Source organism: Lagenorhynchus albirostris, chromosome 17 (genome assembly GCF_949774975.1).
Source record: "Lagenorhynchus albirostris chromosome 17, mLagAlb1.1, whole genome shotgun sequence".
Taxonomy (NCBI): Eukaryota; Metazoa; Chordata; class Mammalia; order Artiodactyla; family Delphinidae; genus Lagenorhynchus; species Lagenorhynchus albirostris.
Window position 1 is genome coordinate 12,391,147 of NC_083111.1, and position 21,635 is coordinate 12,412,781.

A 21,635-nucleotide genomic window follows, 5' to 3' on the forward strand; every position below is an offset into this window, starting at 1 on the left:
ACCAACACTTATTAGTTTCTGTTTTTTTGCTAGTAGCCATCCTAAGGCGGGTTAGGTGGATCTCATTGTGGTCTTGTTTGCATTTCTCTATGATTACTGATGTTGAGTGTCTTTTCATCTGCTTTTTGGCCATTTGTCTGTCTTTGGAGAATGTCTTTTCAAATCCTTCTCTCATTTTTGAATTGGTTACTTTATTTTTTTGTTGTTATGTTTTAAGAGTTCTCTATATACTCTGGATATTAATCCCTTATCAGATATATGATTTGCAAATATTTTCCGCCATTCTGTGTATTATCTTTTTATGTCATTGACACTATCTAGCAGTACTATAGATGCACACACATTTTTAATTTTCATGAAGTCCAGTTTGTCTATTTTTTCTTTTGTTGCCTTGCCTGTGTTTAGTGTCATATCTAAGAAATCATTGCCAAATCCAACGTTGTGAAGCTTTTGCCCGGTGTTTTCTTCTAAGAGTTTTATAGTTATGAGGTTTTACATTGAGGATTGTGATTTTGAGTTACCTTTTGTGTACAGTGTTAAATAAGGGTGCAACTTCATCCTTTGCATGTGGATATCATTTTCCTAGCACCATTTGTTGAAAAGACTGTTCTTTCCCCATTGTATGGTCTTGGCACCCTTGTCAAAAATCATTTGACTTTGTATGTGTGAATTTATTTCTGGGTTTTCTGTTCTGTGCAGTTGGTCTATGTGTCTGTCTGTATGCCAGTGCCATGCTGTTTTGATTACTGTAGCTCCGTAGTAAGTTTTGAAATCAAGAAGTGGGAGTCTTCTAGCTTGTTCTTTTTCAAAATTGTTTTAGCTATTTGAGGTCTCTTGAGATTCCATATAAATTTGGGGAAGGGTTTTTCTATTTCTGCAAAAAAGATGACTGGGATTTTTTTTTTTTTTTGCGGTATGCAGGCCTCTCACTGTTGTGGCCTCTCCCACTGTGGAGCACAGGCTCCGGACGCGCAGGCTCAGCGGCCATGGCTCACGGGCCCAGCTGCTCTGCGGCATGTGGGATCCTCCTGGACCAGGGCACGAATCCGCATCCCCTGCATTGGCAGGCGGACTCTCAACCACTGCGCCACCAGGGAAGCCCGGTCACTGGGATTTTAATAGGGCTTGCATTGAATCTCTAGATCACTTTGGGTAGTTTTGACATTTTAACAGTATTAAGTTTTCCAATCCATGAACAGGGGATGTGTTTCCATTTGTTTATGTCTTTAATTTCTTTCAGCAATGTTTTGTAATTTTCACTGTACCAGTCATTCACCACTTTGGTTAAGTTAAATCCTGTGTAGTCTGGGTTTTTTTGACACTATTGTAAATAGAACTGTTTTTGTAATTTCCTTTTCAGATTGTTTATTGTTTGTGTATAGACATTCAACTGATTTTTTTGTGTTGACTTTGTATTCTGGTACTTTGCTGAATTCATTTTACTAACAGTTTTGTGTGTGTGTGTGTGTGTGTGTGTGTGTGTGTGTGTGTAATTGTTAGGGTTTTCTGCATATAATATCATATCATCTGCAAACAGAGATAATTTTACCTCTTCCAATTCGGCTGCTTTTTTTAAAATATAAATTTATTTATTTATTTTTGGCTGTATTGGGTCTTCGTTGCTGCACGCAGGTTTTCTCTAGTTGCGGTGAGGGGGGTCTACTCTTCATTGAGGTGTGCGGGCTTCTCATTGTGGTTGCTTCTCTTGTTGTGGAGCACAGGCTCTAGGCACACGGGCTTCAGTAGTTGTGGCTCTTGGGCTCTAGAGCGCAGCCTTAGTAGTTGTGGTGCACGGGCTTAGCTGCTCCACGGCATGTGGGATCTTCCCGGACCAGGGCTTGAACCAGTGTCCCCTGCATTGGCAGGCGGATTCTTAATCACTGCGCCACTAGGGAAGCCCAATTTGGCTGATTTAAATTTTTTTTTCTTGCCTAATAGTTCCAGTACTATGTTGAATAGAAAGGTGAAAGCAGGCACCTTTGCCTTGTTCCTGATCTTAGAGGAAAAGCTTTTAGTCTTTCACCCTTGAGTCTGATGTTTACTTTGGATTTTTCATATGTGGTATTTATTATGTTGAGGTGGTTCCCTTCTAATTCTAGTTTGTTGAGTGTGTTTATCATGAAAGGTTGTTGTTAAATTCTGTTAAATGCTTTTTCTTAATCAATTGAGATGGTCGTGTGTTTTTTCTCCCCGTCATTCTGTTAATATTGTCTATTATACTGATCAGTTTTTATATGTTGAACCATCCTTATATCCCAGGAGTAAATCCGATTTGGCCATGGCATTTAATCCTTTTAATATGCTGATACATTTGGCTTGCTAGTATTTTGTTGGGAATTTTTACGTCTGTGGTCATAAGGGATACTGGTCTATAGTTTTCTTTTCTTGTAATGTTTTTGTCTTGTTTTGAAATCAGGGATATGCTGGCATCCTAGAATGAGTTAGGATGTGTTTCCTCCTCTTCACGTTTTTGGAAAAATTGGAGAAGGACTAGTGTTCTTCTTTAAATGTTAGGTAGAATTCATCATTGAAGGCATTAGGTCCAGGGCTTTACTCTCTCAGGAGATTTTTGATTAGGGATTCAATCTCCTTATTAGTTACAGGTTTATTCAGATTTTCTATTTCTTTGTGATTTAGTCTTACATCTTAACTATATTAAATCTCCAATCCATGACATGGATGTCTTAATTTATTTGGGGTTTTTAAATTTCTTTCAACAGTATTTTGTGGGTTTTAGACTGTTTAACTCTTGTTTAATTTATTCTAAAGCATTTAATACTTTTTGATGACGTTGTGAATGGTCTTTCCTTAATTTCATTTTTATATTATTCATTGGTTTATAGAAATACAATAGAAATTTGTATATTGATCTTGTATCCTGCAGTTTTGCTGAACTCTTTTTATTATTACTGTTTTTAGTGCATTTCTTTGCATTTTTCTGTATATATGATTTTTTAAAAATAAATCTATTTATTTATTTATTTATTTTTGGCTGTGTTGGGTTTTCATTGCTGCGTGTGGGCTTTCTCTAGTTATGGTGAGCAGGGGCTACTCTTTGTTGCAGTGCATGGCTTTCTCATTGCGGTGGCTTCTCTTTTTGTGGAACACGGGCTCCAGGCTCACAAGCTTCAGTAGTTGTGGGTCGCGGGCTCTAGAGCACAGGCTCAGTAGTTGTGGCACCCGGGCTTAGTTGCTCCGCGGCATGTGGGATCTTCCCAGACCAGGGCTCGAACCTGTGTGCCCTGCACTGGCAGGCGGATTCTTAACCACTGCGCCACCAGGGAAGTCCTCTGTATATATGATTATGACATCAGTTAATAGAGGTTACTTCTTCCTTTTCAATCTAATGCTTTTTATTTCTTTTTCTTGCTTAATTGCCCTGCCTAGGGCTGCCAGTACAATGTTGAATAGATATTATGAGAGTGGGCATTTTTATCTTATTCTGATCTTAGGTGGAAGGCATTCAGTCTTTAACCATTAAGTATGATGTTAGTTGCAGGTTTTTCATAATTGCTTTTATTAGCTTGAGGAAGTTCCTTTGTATTCTTTGTTGATTATTTTTATCAAGAGGGGGTATTTAGCATATTCTTTCAACATTTTACTAACTTGGAAGTTGAATTTTGCGAAATGCTTTTTCTGCATCTATTGAGATGATCCTGTGGTTTTTGTTCTTTATTCTGTTAATGTGGTGTAGTATATTTATTGGTTTCAGATATATTAAATCAACCTTGCATTCCTGTGATAAATCTCACATGGTCATGGAGTATAATCCTTTACATATCTTGCTAGATTTTTCAGTTTACTAATTTTTTGTTGAGGATTTTTATCTCTATATTCATGAGTGTTACTGGTCTTTGGTTTTTGTTTTCTTTTGATGTCTGTTTGATTTTGGTATCAGGATGATACTAGCCAAATAGAATTAGTTGGATGCGTTCTTCCATTTTCTATTACTTTGGAGAGTGTGTGAAGGATTGTTGCTAATTCTTCTTTCAGTGTGGTAGAACTCACCAGGAAGCCAGTTGATACTCATCTTTTCTTTATGGGTAATTTTTTGATTACTAATTTAATCTCTTTCCTTGTCATTGGTTAATTCATATTTAAAATATTGTTCTTGCATCAGTTCTGGTAGTTCGTGTCTTTCTAGAATTTGCCCATTTCATCAAGATAATCTAATGTGTTGGCATACAGTTCTTCATAGTATTCCCTTACAATCTTTTTCATTTTAATAAAGTCAGTAGTGATGTTTCTTTTATTTTTTTAATTTCAGTAATTTTAGTCTTCTTATTTTCATTCTGGCTAAACATTTATCAATCTTATTGATCTTGTCAAAGGATCCTCTATTGGTTTAGTTGATTTTCTCTGTTGTGCTTCTGGTCTCCATTTATTTCTCCTCTAATCTTTTTTTTTTTTTTTTTTTTTGTGGTATGTGGGCCTCTCACTGTTGTGGCCTCTCCCATTGCGGAGCACAGGCTCCGGACGCGCAGGCTCAGCGGCCATGACTCACAGGCCTAGCCGCTCCGCGGCATGTGGGATCTTCCCGGACTGGGGCACGAACCTGTGTCCCCTGCATTGGCAGGCGGACTCTTAACCACTGTGCCACCAGAGAAGCCCTCTCCTCTAATCTTTTTATTTCCTTCTTTCTGTTTACTTTGGGTTCAGTTTCTCTTATATTTTCTAGTTTTTGAAGGTGGAAGTTTAGGTTATTTAAATATAGTGTCTTCTTTTTAAATATATACACACTACAACTATAAATTTTCTTTTTATTACTGTTTTAGCTTCATTCCTTAAATTTTATACATTGTGTTTTCATTTTTATTCGTCTCAAAGTATTTTTCAGTTTCTCATTTGATTTGTTCATTGATCCATTGGTTAGTTTGGAGTATGTTGTATAATTTCCACACAATTGTGAATTTCCCAAATTTCCTTTTGTTACTCATTTTTAATATTATTCCATTGCAGTTAGAGAACATATTTTGTATTATTTCAATCCTTTTAAATTTATTGAGGCTTATTTCATGACCTAACCTGTGGTCTGTGCTAGAGAATATTTCATATGCGCTTGAAAAGAATGTGTGTTATACTGTTTTGGGGCAGGTAGTTTTATCAATGTGACTTAGATCTAGCTGGTTTATAGTGTTTTTTATTTTCTGTTTCCTTGTTGAGCTTTTGTGCAGTTTTTCTATTATTAGAAGTAGTGTATTGAAGTCTTCAGTTATTATTTTTGATTTATTTATTTCTGTCTTCAGTTCTGTTTTTGTTTCCTGTGTTTTGAGTCTGTAGTTATGTACATATATGGTTATAATTGTTGTATCTTACTGATCAGTTGACCCCTTTATTGGTATAAAAGATCCTTTCTTTGTCTCTAGTAACAATTTTTGACTTAAAATATATTTTGTCTGTTAACAGTACTGCTACTCTTGTTCTTTTTAGTTGCTGTTTGCATGATATATAATTTTCTGTGTTTTAACCTCAGTGTAGTCTTTGAATCTAAAGTGTGTAGACAGCATACATTTGCGTCCTACCTCCCACCCCCTTCAATTCTGCTAGCTTTTGCTTGTATTTACATTTAATGTAATTCCTGTTAAGGTAGGATCTCTGTCAGCCATTTTGCTATATATATGTATCTTTTAAAAGTATATTTTATGTCTTTTTGTTTCTCTGGTTCTCCATTAATTCCTTTTCTTTGATGTTAAATATAGCATTCCATTTTAATTCTCTTGCTTCTTTTAGTGTAATTTTTGTATTATTTTCTTTATGGTTTCCTTGCAGATTGAAATTAATATTTTAATTTAAAAGAACTGAGTTCAGATTAACACCAATTTAATTTCAGTAGTATACAAAAATTTTTCTTTAATATAATGCCATTCCTTTCCTTTTTTTTTTTAATTGGCTCATTCTACTCCATTCCAAGCCTTATCTTTTTTTTTTCACATCTTTATTGGAGTATAATTGCTTTACAATGGTGTGTTAGTTTCTGCTTTATAAAGAAGTGAATCAGCTATACATATACATATATCCCCATATCCCCTCCCTCTTGCATCTCCCTCCCACCCTCCCTACCTTTCCTTCTTCTTGATGCCATTGTTGTCAGACAAAGTGTATCTTTATACACTTAAGCTCCTCAACACAATTTTATAACCCTTCCTTCCTTTATGTAGTTGTCTTTTAAATCAGATAGAGAAGAATACAGTTACAAATAAAAACATATTTGTAGTATCTTTTTAAAAAATTTATTTTAAAAAATTTATTTATTACTTATTTTTGGCTGCATTAGGTCTTCGTTGCTGTGTGCGGGCTTTCTCTAGTTGCGGCGAGCGAGGGCTACTCTTCATTGTGGCGCGTGAGCGTCTCATTGCAGTGGCTTCTCTTGTTGCGGAACATGGGCTCTAAGCACGCGGGCTTCAGTAGTTGTGGCACACGGGCTCAGTAGTTGTGGCTCGTGGGCTCTAGAGCACGGGCTCAGTAGTTGTGGCACTCGGGTTTAGTTGCTCTGTGGCATGTGGGATCTTCCTGGACCAGGGCTCGAACCCATGTCCCCTGCATTGGCAGGCAGATTCTTAACCACTGCACCACCAGGGAAGTCCCATATTTGTATTATCTTTCATCTTTACCTATGTGGTTACTGTTACTGGTGTTCTTTATTTCTTTGTGTTTACTCCAGTTACTGTTGAGTGTTCTTTATTTCAACCTGAAGTGCTCCATTCAGTATTTCGTATAAGACAGGTCTGTTAGTGAGGACTTCTCTGATTTTTATTTAATAATGTTCTAATTTCACTTTTATTTTTGAGGCATAGTTTTCCTGGATATAAAATTCTTGGTTGACTTTTTTTTTTTCTATTAGCACTTTGAATATGTCATCTCATTGCCTGCTGGCCTTCATGGTTTCTGATCAGCTGTTAATCTTATTGAAGATTCCTTGTATGTGATGAGTTATTTTCTTGCTGCTTTTGAGATTCTTTCTTTGTCTTTGGGTACGTTGACTATGATGTGTATAGATGTGGCTCTCTGAGTCTTTTTGCTTTCAGTTTGATGAGCTACATTTGCATAATTTCTAAGAAGTACGAGCCCTGGATCACCAGGGAAAAAGGAGAAAAGGAAGCTTGAGAGGAGCCTTCAGTTGTTAGGAATCATTGCTCCTACTTTGCCCAACACTTAGAACCTCTTACCTTTGACACAATTCCCATCCCATGCCTCCATAAACAGGGCAAGGTTTTAGGGATTTTATTAGTCGTATACCATCAATACCATCAATAAAATCTATGATTCAGTGAACCAAAAGTGTGTATAAGTTTATGTAGTTTTTCCATTTCTTTATTTTTAGTTTTGAATGGTGGTTATCTTTGCTCTTTGTTTTATGTGCTTTCTTTGTGTACTCTTTCAGAAATATATTTCTTGAAATGTGGAAGCAATATCACTCTTGAAGCAAAAATGATTGGAAAATTGATGAGAGAATTATAGGAGGATGATACAAATTTGTTTAACGGAGGAGGGTAAAAAGTACAGAGATTATTAATGAAGCTACCAGTGTCTGAGTAATAAAAAGGGAAATTCCCAAAGCAGTTGGTAAAATAGAAAGTGAAGATTAGGGACTTTCAATACTTTTCCATGGAAAATGTGACGTTCATATTCAGAAATGACAAAATATACAAGGATATAAACCATAAGTGGGAATAGGCTTGCAAAAAAAGAATGACAGAGACCTCAGATTAGGAATTGTTAGGCAAAATATAAAATGGTCATATTGATCATGTTTATATCAGGGCATAAGAAACTATGAAGAATGACCAACAGATTTGAAATAGAACTAACTAGATATTTTAGTAAAAATTTTAAATAATTGAGAGTAGTAAGTCAATGGATGGGCCTTAATAGCAGATTTGACATACCCAAAATGAGAATTAATAAGTTGGAGCAATGGTTTTCAACTGTGGTTCTCAGAGTAGCAGCATTATGGGAACATGTTGGAAATGCAAACTCTCAGGCCCCATCCTACCTATGAATCAGAAACTCTATTCTGGGGCCCAACAACTTGTGTTCAATAAGCTTTCCTGGTGATTCTGATGTACACTAAAGTTTGAGAACCTCTGAACTAGTAGATCTGAAGAAATTCAGCCAGAACGGGGAGAAAAAGACATGGAAAATATGAAAAAGGGAGTAAAAATTATGGCACTGTAAAGGTTTAAGTGTAACTAATTGGAATTCTAGAAAAAGAGAGAGAATGAAATAGAAGAAGTATTTGAAGAGATGATATCTTAAAATTATCTACAATTGATAAAAGGTCCTAATCTATAGATTCTAGAAGCCTAATACCTCTCAAATAGGAGAAATAAAAGAATTCCATACCAAGACAATCATAGTAAAACTTTAGAACATAAATGAAATAAAGGAACTTAAAAACAGCCAGAAAGAAAAGACATTACTTTCAAATGAACTCTAGGAAGGAATTCAGAAGATAACTATAGATACCGTCAATTTGTTGAGATGATTTTGTACTCAGCAAAGTTATTTTTCATGAATGAGATTGAAATAAAAATATTTTAAGAGAAACGGCTGAATTTGCCACTAGCAGACCCTTAGTAAGTACAATTCTAAATGCAGAAGGAAGGTCACATAGGGGAGGTCTGAGTTACATGAAAGAGTAGAAAGAAAAAAATGTGGTAAATATGTAGATGGAATTAAATAAATATTATGTATGGTAAAATTATAATGGGTTTAAAAGTAAGTAAAATTAACAGTAATTAATAGGAATAGCATGTAATTTGGATGGGGTTAGATGGAGTTAATGTGTTTAAAAATCTTTATCATTTGTGAGCATTGTAAAGATTTCGATTAGCTTTAGTCTTTGATAAGTTATGTATGGGTGTTATATTTCTAGGATAACCACTAAAAATATATGGACAAAAGATGCAACTTACTAGTGTGCTAGAGGAAAAAAAAAATCCAAAAGGAGGCAAAAAAAAGAGAGAACAAAAAGAAACATTGAAAGGTTTAAGGAGCCTATTTAATCTGATTGTTAGTCCAAATTAAATGGCAAAATTAAATTTGATGTTAGTAAATGGTAAAGTATATAGGTCAGAGAGAAAGCTTGTCATACTAGTTGCAGAAGCAAAATCCAGGTACATGTTACTTATAAGATATACTTGAGCAAGTGGTAGAGAAAAGTTGAAAGTAAAAGGGTACAGATATACTAGGAGAATATGAATTATACTAAAATTTGTTTAGCTATAGTAACATTAGATGAAATGGATTTTTCAGTCATAAGGGTTTGTTTGGGACAAAGAGGATCCATTTATAAAGAATAGAGGTTCATTTTAGCAGGATAATATAACAAAAATTTTTATGTACCTGAAAACATCATCTCAAAATTCATAAAGCAAAAATTTAAAGAACTGCAGGTAAAAGTTGACAAATATAGTATCCTAATGTGAGACTTTATTACTTCTTTATATAAGTGTTAGATAAAGCAGAAAATAATAAAGTTAGAGAATAATTTACTTAACATAATTAACAAGCTTATTTTAGTGGAAATGTATAGAAGTTCACCTCAAACTTGAGAATATCTATTTTTACTAATCTCACAAGAATATTTATAAAACTTACACATCCTAGTCCTTAAAGGAAGTCTCAGTAAATTTTGGTAGACTCATATCCTATGGACCATTTAAAGTAGAAATCAATTTTTAAAATAACAAACCCTCGATATATTGGAAATTAGAAAACAGGGAACAAATTAGGAAATATGTAAAAACGATGAAAATTAAAATAATTATCAGGCATCTAAAAAGTGAGAAAAAGAATAGCAAAGTAAACCCAAAGAAGCAAGCAAAGAAATAATAAAGAAGAGAAATAAATGAAATAGAAATATATAATACTGAGGATCAACAGAATCTAAAGTTCTTTGAAAACACTATTAAAATAGATAATTCTCTACTGATGTTGGTCAAGGAAAAAAAGAAAAAACCAAAAGTGAAAGGTATAAATAAGAAATATTAGGAATGAAAAAAATTGTCAGTTTAGTTGTAGTTAACCTTAAAAAGACAATAAAAATATATTATGAACAAGTTTATGACAGTGACTTTAGAAATTTAAGTGAAGAAAAATTCCTATTAAAATTTAACTTAATAAAACTGATAAGAAGTAATAAAAAAACATTGATAATATCAAAACTGTTTTAAAATTTGGGGATCACAAGTTTCAAATCATCCCACAAAATAAACTCTGCATCTAGATGGACTGGTTAATTACACCAGACATTCAAGGAAAAAAATTAATCTTACACAAACTAATACAGAGTATCAAATTCACACTGCTACTGAGACTATGATACTCTTGATACTCAAACCTGACAAGGCCAATATGAGAATAGGAAGTTATAGGCTAGTTTCACTCACAGAAGAATCCTAAAATTGAACCTCATAAAGTAGAAAAGGATATTTCATCCCAAATTGCAATTATTCTGGAAAGTAGAATGAATAAACTTAGTATTTCATATCAATTAAGAGTGTAGGCTCTGCAGGCAGAGTGCCTTGGTTTGAATCCAGGTTTTACTAATCAGCTTAAGGCAAGTTTCTTAAGTTTTATTTCTTGTTTGTTAATTGGGATAATAGTGGTATCAACTCATAGGGTTATTCTGAGGATTGAATGAATTAAAATATGTAAAGCATCTAGAACAATGTCTGATATATACTAAATGCTAATTGGTGTTAGATATTGACATTATGGTAAAATCAATTACTGTAATACATCATATTAAGAGAACAAAGAAAAAAGCTATATGGTTATCTCAATAGATACAAAGAAAGCATTAATAAAATTCAATATGTCAGTATATTAGAGGGAGAGCTGCTTACACTGAGAAAGTATAAACATGAAAAACCTACATCATATATTTTACTTAATGGTGAAATGTTTAAAATACTCTTTTTGAGATTGATAATAATGACTAGTGTAATTATTGTCATTACTTTTAGGGCTCAATAATTGTAGCAAGGTCAAAAATAAGAAAGAAAGGAAGGAAGATAGGTACAAGGATTAGAAAAGAAGAGAGAAAACTGATATTATTTGCAAAAGAATGTACAGATAAAATATAGAATTAATAGTGTTAGCAGAATTGATGAACACAAAATTAGTATATAAAAAGCAGTTACAGGAAATGGTAATTTCTTAAAATGTTAAATGTCTACTTACCATACAACACTGCAGTTCCACTCCTAGGCATATACTAGAATGTCCTCTAACACCATATACAAAAATAAACTCACAGTAGATTAAAGACCTAAATGTAAGACCAGAAACCATAAAACTCCTCAAAGAAAACATAGAACACTCTTTGACATAAATTGTAGCAACGTTTTTTTGATCCATTTCCTAAAGCAAAGGAAATAAAAGCAAAAAATAAATAAATGGAACTTAATTAAACTTAAAAGCTTTTGCACAGCAAAGTAAACCATCAACAAAAGGAAAAGACAGGCTACTGAATGGGAGAAAATATTTGCAAATGATATGACCGTTAAAGAGTTAATATCCAAAATATATAAACAGCTCATACAACTCAACATCAAAAAAACAACCCGATTAAAAAATGGGCAGAAGACCTGAATAGACATTTCTCCAAAGAGGACGTGCACAGGGCCAACACGCAAATGAAAAGAGGCTTAACATCACTAAGCATCAGAGAAATGCAAATTAAAGCCACAATGAGATATCACCTCACTCCTGTCAGGATGGTCATCAAAAAGAACACAACTAGCAAATGTTGGTGAGGTTGTGGAGAAAAGGGAACCCTGGTACATTGTTGGTAGGAATGTAAATTGGTGCAGCCACTGTGGAAAGCAATATGGAAGTTCTCAAAAAGCTAAAAATAGAACTACTGTATTACTCCCCACTCCTGGGTATATATCTGAGAAAAACAAAAACACTAATTTGAAAAGATACATGCACCCCATTGTTCATAGCAGCACTACTTATAGTTGCCAAGATATGGAAGCAACCTAAATGTCCATCAACAGATGAGTGGATAAAGAAGGTGAGATTTATATACACAATGGAATACTACTCAGCCGTAAAAAAAGAACAGAATTCTGCCATTTGCAGCAACATGGATGAACTTGGAGGGCATTATGCTAAGTGAAATAAGTCAGAGAAAGACAAATACTGTATGATATCATTTGTATGTGGAATCTAAAAAATACAACAAACTAGTGAATATAACAAAAAAGAAGACTCACAGATATAGAGAGCAAACCAGTGGTTACCAATGGGGAGGGACAAACTTTTGGGTGTAAGATAAGCTCAAGGATATATTGTACAACATGGGGAATATAGCCAATATTTTTTAATAACTGTAAATGGAAAGTAACCTTTAAAATTGTATAAAAAATAAAAAATATATTTTAAAAAATCCCCAGAACAATAAAGCACACATTTTATTTCTGCCAGCAAAAAAAAAAAAAGGTGATGATGTTGTTTTCAGAGATAGGAGCCTTTTGTAGTCTCTTTTTTATTAGTATAGTTTTATTTTAAAAATAATATTTGAGTTTATCTTTTATAATAAAGATATTTAAATATATTGTTTTCTTCAAAATGGCTATATTCCTGTATTTTAACATGTATTATAAACAAATAGTACTTTATTCCTTGAGGTTTATATTACTGTAATATGTTAAAAATTCTTTTTTGATTCCTTGTAAGTTTTTTAAAATTTTAAATTTATTTGGGATAGTCAGACTCTTTACTGTATTTATATTGTTTTATTCTTGAAATGGCTAGGAAGTTATTTTCAATACTTTATTTTGGAGCAGATTTATTGAGTAAGTCATTAGTTATGATATTACTAGAGGGACTTCCACTGCATTCAGAAAAGTGTGAAAGTAATACGTATATTGCTTGATGAATTATCACAAACTGTTTTTACTTGTATGTGAAATTTTAACTTGCATGTAACTGCCACCTAGGTCAAGAAATAGATTCAGTAGATTTGAAAGTTCCATTAATTGTGAAAGCAGAGATAGGGGTCATTTACTTAAGGATTTCTCTTTGAACTATAGAGAAATTCTTTCTCTATTTTAAATGTACTTAAATGCCATGCTATTTCAAAGGCGTGTTGCATTTTCTTCTTGTTTTGTTATAAATGAATCTGGATTATTGTGTATTTGATGTAGGAGTACGGTTGGACAGAATGAACTGAAAATTACAAGTGATCGAGCAATAAATTCAGGATTGTTTTTTGAAGGTAAACCAAAGCCTTCAAAACAGTCACTTCAGTCTTACCAAGAAGCTTTGCAGCAGCAGGTATTCATTCATTTTTTTATTCATTCGTTTGTTTGTTCATCTAATGTTAAACATCTTATGTGTTAGTACAGTGGTCTGTTAAAACTCAGAGTGTGGCAGAGGAGAACAAATTCCATTCATTTATAATTCAGTGTGATAAGGTTTGATGTAGGTAGACTGGAATGCATGGGGTAGGGAGAATAATTGCCTGGGCTGTTAGGAGGGCTTCACATGGTTGATGATATTTGAGTTGCATGTTATACAGTGAATAAATGTGAAATTCCTGGTGTATTCAGTAAATGGAATTGATGTAGGAGAAGGGGCTGGAGTGTTAGATTGTGCTGGATTGTGAAGGATAGCTAATAAGGGGTTTTCAGTTTCATCTTGTTATCAATAGCCAAAGGGAGGACATTTTAAACCAAAAAGTGAAAGAAATAGTTGATATGAGTAGATGTGGCTTTCAGGAAGATATCTGGTTCTGATATGGATGGTTGGGAAAGAGATGTGGCAGAGAAACCTTTTAGTAAACTATTGAGGTAGTCCAGCCAGGAGGTAGCAAGGCGCTGAACCAGGTGGGGAAGATGGAGAGGGCATCCAAGAGACAATTCTGGGGTTCCATTGATAGGGCTTAGATTTAGGGAGTGAGGAAAGAACAGAGGGCTTGAAGATGATTCTGAGTGTTGTAATCTGAGAGAATAATGAGGCTGTGAACTGATGGTAGGGAAAAAAGAGGTAGAATGCTTAGGGAGGAGGATAATGTTCTGTTGTGGTTTGTAATGTTTGGAGAGAGTTTACTTAAGAGTAACTGTATCAGGGACTTCCCTGGTGGCGCAGTGGTTAAGAATCCACCTGCCAATGCTGGGCACACGGGTTTGAGCCCTGGTCCAGGAAGATCCCACATGCCGTGGAGCATCTAAGCCTGTGCATCACAACTACTGAGCTTGCACTCTACAGCCCGCGAGCCACAACTACTGAGCCCGTGTGCCACAACTGCTGAAGCCTGTGCACCTAGAGCCTGTGCTCTGCAACAAGAGAAGCCACTGCAATGAGAAGCCTGTGCACCGCAACGAAGAATAGCACCTGCTCATCGCAACTAGAGAAAGCCCTTGTGCAGTAACAAAGACCCAACGCAGCCAAAAATAAATAAATAATAATAAGTTAATAGCTTAAAAAAATAAAAGAGTAACTGTTTTAGATGTATGGGTTTTTTGAGGGGAATACTCATATCTCCTCCAGAGAGGACCCTGGAACTCTAGGTATATATTCACCTGAGGTACTTTTCTACAAAGTTTCACTTGGATTTCTTCTAAAGCTCAGCTTTTTTGTTCAGTTTTTTACGTTGGGCAACCTCCTTGGAAGGTGGATTTTTTTAAATTACAGAATTACCAACATTATTTTTTTTGTGTTATGATTCTACAAACAAAAGACTGCATTTATCTGTTTTCAAATGAGCATATTAAAAACACCACCGACAAAACCAGATTTCCTAACTCTAGAATTTTATTTTATGTATGTGATAACTTCCTTGGCCCTTCTGGAGTAGTTGCTTAAATTTTCCATGCATATGGTTGTGATTTTAAAAGTAGCTTTCCAAAATGTAGATCTTTATTCATTGCCTATTTATGGTTTTAGAGACCAACCCTGTGCTTATACTTGATGATGATAAGACTGTATTTGTTTTTTATGCTTTCATAAAGTATACTTAAATAGCCCAACACTCTCCAGAGAACTTTGAACCTTCAACAGCTTTGAATTTGGGGAATGGAGTTTGCCCGGGGTAGAGTAGGTCTGGTGAGGTATAGGAAGTAGTTGGCCCAGATCTAATGAGGTGTGAAGAGTAGTTTGTTGCTGGCCAGATCCCGTGAAAGGGTAGATGAAAAAAGGAAGTAGGGAGATTTTGTTGGTCCCCATGAAACTGGTGAGGTTAGGGAGGGAATGAAGCTGGGGAGTGGGAAGATGGAGTTGGTTTAGTCCAAAGTGGCACCAGTGGCTGGAAAGGACTCAAGTGACATGATGTGAGGGAGTAGCAGCTATATATTCCAGCTAGCAAATTGTTGTTAAATTGTTTTTATTTTATTTTATTTTTTTTATAAATTTATTTTATTTTTGGCTGCATTGGGTCTTTGTTGCTGCATGTGGGCTTTCTCTAGTTGCGGCGAGCAGGGGCTACTCTTCGTTGTGGTGCCCAGGCTTCTCATTGCGGTGGCTTCTCTTGCTGCGGAGCGTGGGCTCTAGGCGCGCGGGCTTCAGTAGTTGTGGCATATGGGCTCAGTAGTTGTGGCTCGTGGGCTCTAGAGCGCGGGCTCAGTAGTTGTAGTGCACCGGCTTAGTTGTTCCATGGCATGTGGGATCTTCCTGGACCAGGGCTCGAACCCGTGTGCCCTGCATTGGCAGGCGGATTCTTAACCGCCGCGCCATCAGGGAAGCCCCTTAAATTGTTTTTAAATATATTTGTGATGTTAAATTTTATAGTGAAGTATATTGAAAAAAAATCCAGTTTTTTCTCTAATAAGAAAAATAAAATCTGATATTAAAACTTTTTGTATCAGAATACTTGTCAGCACTTATTACGAATGTTTCTTAATGTTGTTAAGATTCGAGAAAGAGAAGAAAGAAGAAAGAAAGAACGAGAAGAAAAAGAAGAATATGAAGCTAAATTAGAAGCTGAAATGAGAAGTTATAACCCCTGGGGGAAAGGTGGAGGTGGTGCTCCTCTGAGAGATGCAAAAGGAGATCTGATAAGTATGTTATTTCCATTGATTTGTTGTTTTTAAGAGAAACTAAGTTTAACTTTTTAAAAGAATGGGGAGTAGAAAAAAGTGGGAATCATAGTCTGTAAGGCAAGGTCTCTTTTTGTACAGCTTAATGCAAAAGAGGTATTTTGATAGTAAGCATAATAACAGGTTAAAAAGCCTTTTTTCTTCAGATTACTATTCATTTATTTTTATTACAAAATTTTCACCTTCCAATGATAATAACTCAGTTGCAGAGAAAAGTTCATGTTAGTTGGCAAGTTTTTACCCAAACTAGTAGTTAGAATTTTTAGAAGTTTTCTAGTAAAAACAATAAAACCCTTATTACAATTTGTTTTTAAACTAGTAAGACGTCTTTAAAATAAGTGATCCGGTGTAGTGGGGGCATGTTATATTTAATTCATATATGCCATGTACTTGCACAATGCAGGACTCCTTTGACAAAGATCTGGCCTCAGAAAGTTTTGGCAGGTTGCAGAATTATATTGATTTATCTTTCAATTATGTACTCTTAAAAATGTTCCATCTAGAAATCACACAACAAGCACTTTGAAAAGACTCTTTATATAACTTGTTATATATATTGGAATGGTCTCTGATTAGCTTTTAGCTTAGAATAAAAGCAGAGAAAGATAATGGGTTTTTAAAAAATTGTTTAATTGTAAATGAGAAATGAATAATTAGAAACCCATTAAAATGGTAAAAGTGTAAATTTCACATTCTTTGGGTTTATGCTTTGTTGTAGGGATAGCTGAGTGATGAAATCAGAAGATTTTGAGGGGTACTGAGTTATTAGAGTTCTTAAGTATTATGCCTTTGATTCTTTGTTAAAGATGACTTTTTTAAAAAGATATATTTGAGGCCCACTTAAATTAATGAGATAATTCTTTTATTTTCCAACGGATTTATTCCTTTCCTTTCTTCACCTCATAAATACTTTCCTCACGGTTTTGAAGACTAGAACTCTTACTCTCTCTTTACAGATGAGCTGATTTTAGGTGATGCATAGATAAGCCTAGAAGTTAAATGTTTATTTGAATATATATTCGAAAAACACTGGTTTTCCATTAATGGATAGTACTATAACATTTCCTTTGAAAGTAAAGGCATTTAACGAAAAGTGCTCTAATGAAGAACTCCCATTTCTCAGAGGCTTAAGGCTTAAGGCAGTGTAAATTTACTTCTCACTTAAGTCACATTCTGATGCTGTTTGGGTGGTTCTCCTCCAAGAGGTGACTTGGGAATGTGAGCTGCTTCCATTGTGTCATTCCACCGTTTTGGAGTCCTTTATTTCTAGCTGCATAGATGTGGTCCAGAGGGTGGGAGAACAAGTTGAGAATTTTGTTGGGGCCTGGCCTGAAAGTGGAGGAATATCACTTTTGTCTTTGTTCCATTGTTCAGACCTAGTTATAAAGTTCTAAAGTAACTGCTTGGGAGGCTGGGAAGTTTTGGGTTCTTTATACCCAGGAGGAAGACATGAGATTGATAAGCATCTACCCAGTCTTTGCTATTAAATTTAAATTGTAAATTGATAGAAACATAACAGTTACCACGAAGGAAGTGCTTATTTATGTAACAGAAACTTTGGGAAACACTGGAATAATTTCCTAGAAGTTTCCAGCTTGCTCTAAGATTATATCCAGTTCAGACAGTACAATTACAGTGTTTTGTGTATGTTTAATTGGTGGAAGTGAGTAGGATAAGTGTTTGTTATTGAATTATAAAATACTGTTTTAGAATTGCTTGACCTGACAGGAATGGAGCAAACTTTTCTGAGATTTTTACTTTTAGTGGTAATGTTTAGTTTGCTTATTTAATGCTACAGTCATGCCATGAAATAAAAAAGGTGTGCTGTTTTATCAAATGCAGTGGAACTTTTTTTTTAATGATATTTTGAAAGCAAGTAAACTCATCACTTAAAGAATATCAGTTTGTTTTGTATGTGGCTGTTATATTTTAGAGAGAGAGGGAACATAATTTTTCTTTTTAAAATATGTAGTAAAGGGCTTCCCTGGTGGCGCAGTGGTTGAGAGTCTGCCTGCCAACGCAGGGGACACAGGTTCGTACCCTGGTCTGGGAAGATCCCACATCCCGCGGAGCGGCTGGGCCCGTGAGCCATGGCCGCTGGGCCTGCACATCCGGAGCCTGTGCTCCACTGCGGGAGAGGCCACGGTGGTGAGAGGCCCGAGTACCGCAAAAAAAAAAAAAAAGAAAAGAAAAGAAAAATAGAACTACCATATGGCCCAGAAATCCCACTCCTGGGCATATACCCTGAGAAAACCATAATTCAAAAAGAGTTATGTACCACAATGTTCATTGCAGCACTATTTATAGTAGCCAGGACACGGAAGCAACCTAAGTGTCCATCGACAGATGAATGGATAAAGAAGATGTGGCACATATATACAATGGAATATTACTCAGCCATAAAAAGAAACAAAATTGAGTTATTTGTAGTGAAGTGGATGGACCTAGAGTCTGTCATACAGAGTGAAGTAAGTCAGAAAGAGAAAAACAAATACCATATGCTAACACATATATATGGAATCTAAACAAACAAACAAACAAACAATGGTTCTGACGAACCTAGGGGCAGGACAGGAATAAAGACCTAGACGTAGAGAGTAGACAAGAGGACATGGGGAGTGGGAAGGGTAAGCTGGGACGATGTAAGAGAGTAACGTTGACATATATACACCACCAAATGTAAAATGGATAGCTGATGGGAAGCAGCTGCATGGCCCAGGGAGATCAGCTTGGTGCTTTGTGACCACCTAGTGGGGTGGGATAAGGAGGGTGGGAGGGAGATGCAAGAGGGAGGGGATATGGGGATATACGTATGCATGTAACTGATTCACTTTGTTATACAGCAGAAACTAACACAACAGTGTAAAGCAACTATACTCCAATAAAGATATTAAAAAAAAATTCCAAATATTTGGACATATTTCCAGATAGCTTCCTGTTGTTCACTTCTAGCATATATTCTGTTTTGTTCAGAGAGTATACTTTTTTGTTATTTCAATGTTTTTAAGTTTATGAGATTTATTTTATGGACTACCAATTTTATATATATATATATATATATATATGTATTTTTTTTTTTTGGCGATACGTGGGCCTCTCACTGTTGTGGCCTCTCCCGTTGCGGGGCCAGGCTCCGGACGTGCAGGCTCAGCAGCCATGGCTCACGGGCCCAGCCGCTCCGCGGTATGTGGGATCTTCCTTGACCGGGGTACGAACCCGTGTCCCCTGCATCGGCAGGCGGACTCCCAACCACTGCGCCACCAGGGAAGCCCATATCTTGCAGTTCTTGAGTCAGTAATTTGTGAGTGTTTTAGCTGGATGGTTCTGTCTCAGGATCTCTCATGAGGTTGCAGTCCAAGATGTCACCTGGGGCTATAGTCGTTTGAAGTCTTGATTGGGACTGGAGAATCTGTTTCCTATATGGCTCCCTCACACAGCTCAGGAGGCCTCAGTTCCTTGCCATGTGGGCTTGTCTTTAGAGCTCCTTAAGTGTCCTTTTGAAATGGTAGGTGGCTTCTTCAGAGTGAGTGAGCCAATAGATCAAGCAAGGTGTAGATATATTGTCTTTCATGAAGTAGCCTCAGAAGTCATATACCATCATTGTGCATGCAGTATCCTTTTCATAAGAAACAGCCCACACTCCAGGGGAGGGGAATTGAGCTCCATCTTTTAAGGGAGGATTGTAAAAAAATTTGTGGATATATTTTAAAACTCCACTCCACATGATATTTTTTCATTAGGAATACTAATGAAGTTGGGTAAATTTCACTATGACTTGTTTTGAATTGTAACTATGTTTGTTCTGTATTTAAGATATTCAGAGTTCTGAAGTAACATAGATATGAATATGGTTTTTATGGGTTGTCAAAAATCCATATACTCTTAAGTTCTCTACTGATTTTGAATTTATTTTGTAAGGTTATTTTTTGAAAAATTTCTTACAAGTTTTGATAATTTTGTTTCTGTTTCCAGGGCACCAAGATACCATTGAATTATTCCAGCTCTGTCCTATTGTTTTTCTCTCCATTTGCCTACTTTAAGAAAATGTATTAAGTATACTAATTATAGAAATGCGTTTATTGAAATAAATGGCTTATTTTTCCCTCTCAGCTGATTTGAATAGGATGCACAGACAAAATACAGATGCCTTCCATAACCCAGATGCAAGAACATATGAAGATAAAAGGGCTGTTGTATCTCTAGACCAAAATTTAGCCACTTCAGATGCTGAGAACCTAGAAGATTCTGCAAATAAAAACTCAGGTTTTTAATCACATTCTATTCTTTTGTTTTTTTGGGTTTTTTTACATTTCTAAAGTTGTTCTGTTCTCCAAGAAAGTTCTTATGATTTTGAGAATTTGGTTACTCTGAGTCAGGAAGCATAACACATTATTCATGCTATTTACAATAACTTTTCTACATAGGTACTTTGAAAAAAGTGAATAAAGAAATACATCTTGCTCCTTAATAATATGTATGTATTCTCAGCTTTATTACTTGCTTATGTATACTTTAGCTGCTGCTAACACTTTTATTTTGCTGATGGGGAGGGCATTTCTTAAAATCAAATAGTCTTTCTACCCATACAGAGTTTGGTAAAGTTTATGGGTTCTTATACCATCAGAATTAGTTTGAATTAGTGAAAACATATCAGATGTTGTATGATAAATTATACGGTGAAATTCATTTTTTGTTTGTTTTATAATCAGTTGCCCTCCCTTATAAAACCACAATATACAAAGAAATAAATGAAGTAATTAAAAGTTTACTTTGACTTCTGGTCACATCTGCCTTTCATAAGCAAATATCTTTGATTTGCTATTAAACAGGGTCCTTTAATTAAAGATTCTGTAAATTGAAGATTATTCAATATCTTTCTTTATGACTTGCCAGGAAACGTTGTAATCATCTTTCTTTATCAAGTATATGTGAAAGTATGTTACATATTTAAAATTCAAATGAAGTTTAAAGAATATACCACCTTACACTATATTTTGATGCTTATAAAGTAACCATTTATTTATGACAAATTCTCTTTTGTACATTCACAGAAATTTTAATTTTAGACTAGAAAAGAACTCTATATTAGGAAGTCTTTCTACAATGTCCCTGACTAATCATACAGTTTTTTAAAAACTTAAAAAATTTTTTAATGCATATTGGCCAAATAGGCAGACTAGATGGTGAGCTCTGATTAGAATTACTAGCCTTGCATCTTTCAAGTCTTTGATGGTAGCACTGATCTCTGCAGCCTTTTTGAACACTTCATGAGATGTGTGGTTGGTTGTTTCCATGGACAGCCTGTATCACTGTTTGATCTCTAATTACAAGAAAATGCTTTCCTACTTTGATCCACAATAGATTTTTACACAATGGATCTAGTTTTGATTTTTGGAGTACTAAAATTAGAACTTTTGATTATGATGAAATTACTAATTTGGCTCTCACTCTGAGTCTGTAATAATTCAGTGTACAATAGCAGCATCAAAACACCTTTCCATTTTATTGAAGAGAATTTTGACCTCTTTCTGATTATCATTATTTTTCTCTTCATTGGCTTCTGCTTCTGGTAGTCTTTATTGAGAT

General features: G+C 35.1%; 1 protein-coding gene across 1 annotated transcript in view; it reads left to right on the top strand.

Annotated features, from left to right (window-relative positions):
- CSPP1 (centrosome and spindle pole associated protein 1) overlaps window positions 1–21,635 on the top strand; it is a 108,525-nt gene that overhangs the window by 49,620 nt on the left and 37,270 nt on the right. The window contains exons 15-17 of the mRNA XM_060128454.1: window positions 13,161–13,290; window positions 15,864–16,011; window positions 20,160–20,312. Of these exons, the coding sequence (XP_059984437.1) occupies window positions 13,161–13,290; window positions 15,864–16,011; window positions 20,160–20,312 (431 nt within the window). The remainder of the gene's footprint in view (window positions 1–13,160; window positions 13,291–15,863; window positions 16,012–20,159; window positions 20,313–21,635) is intronic.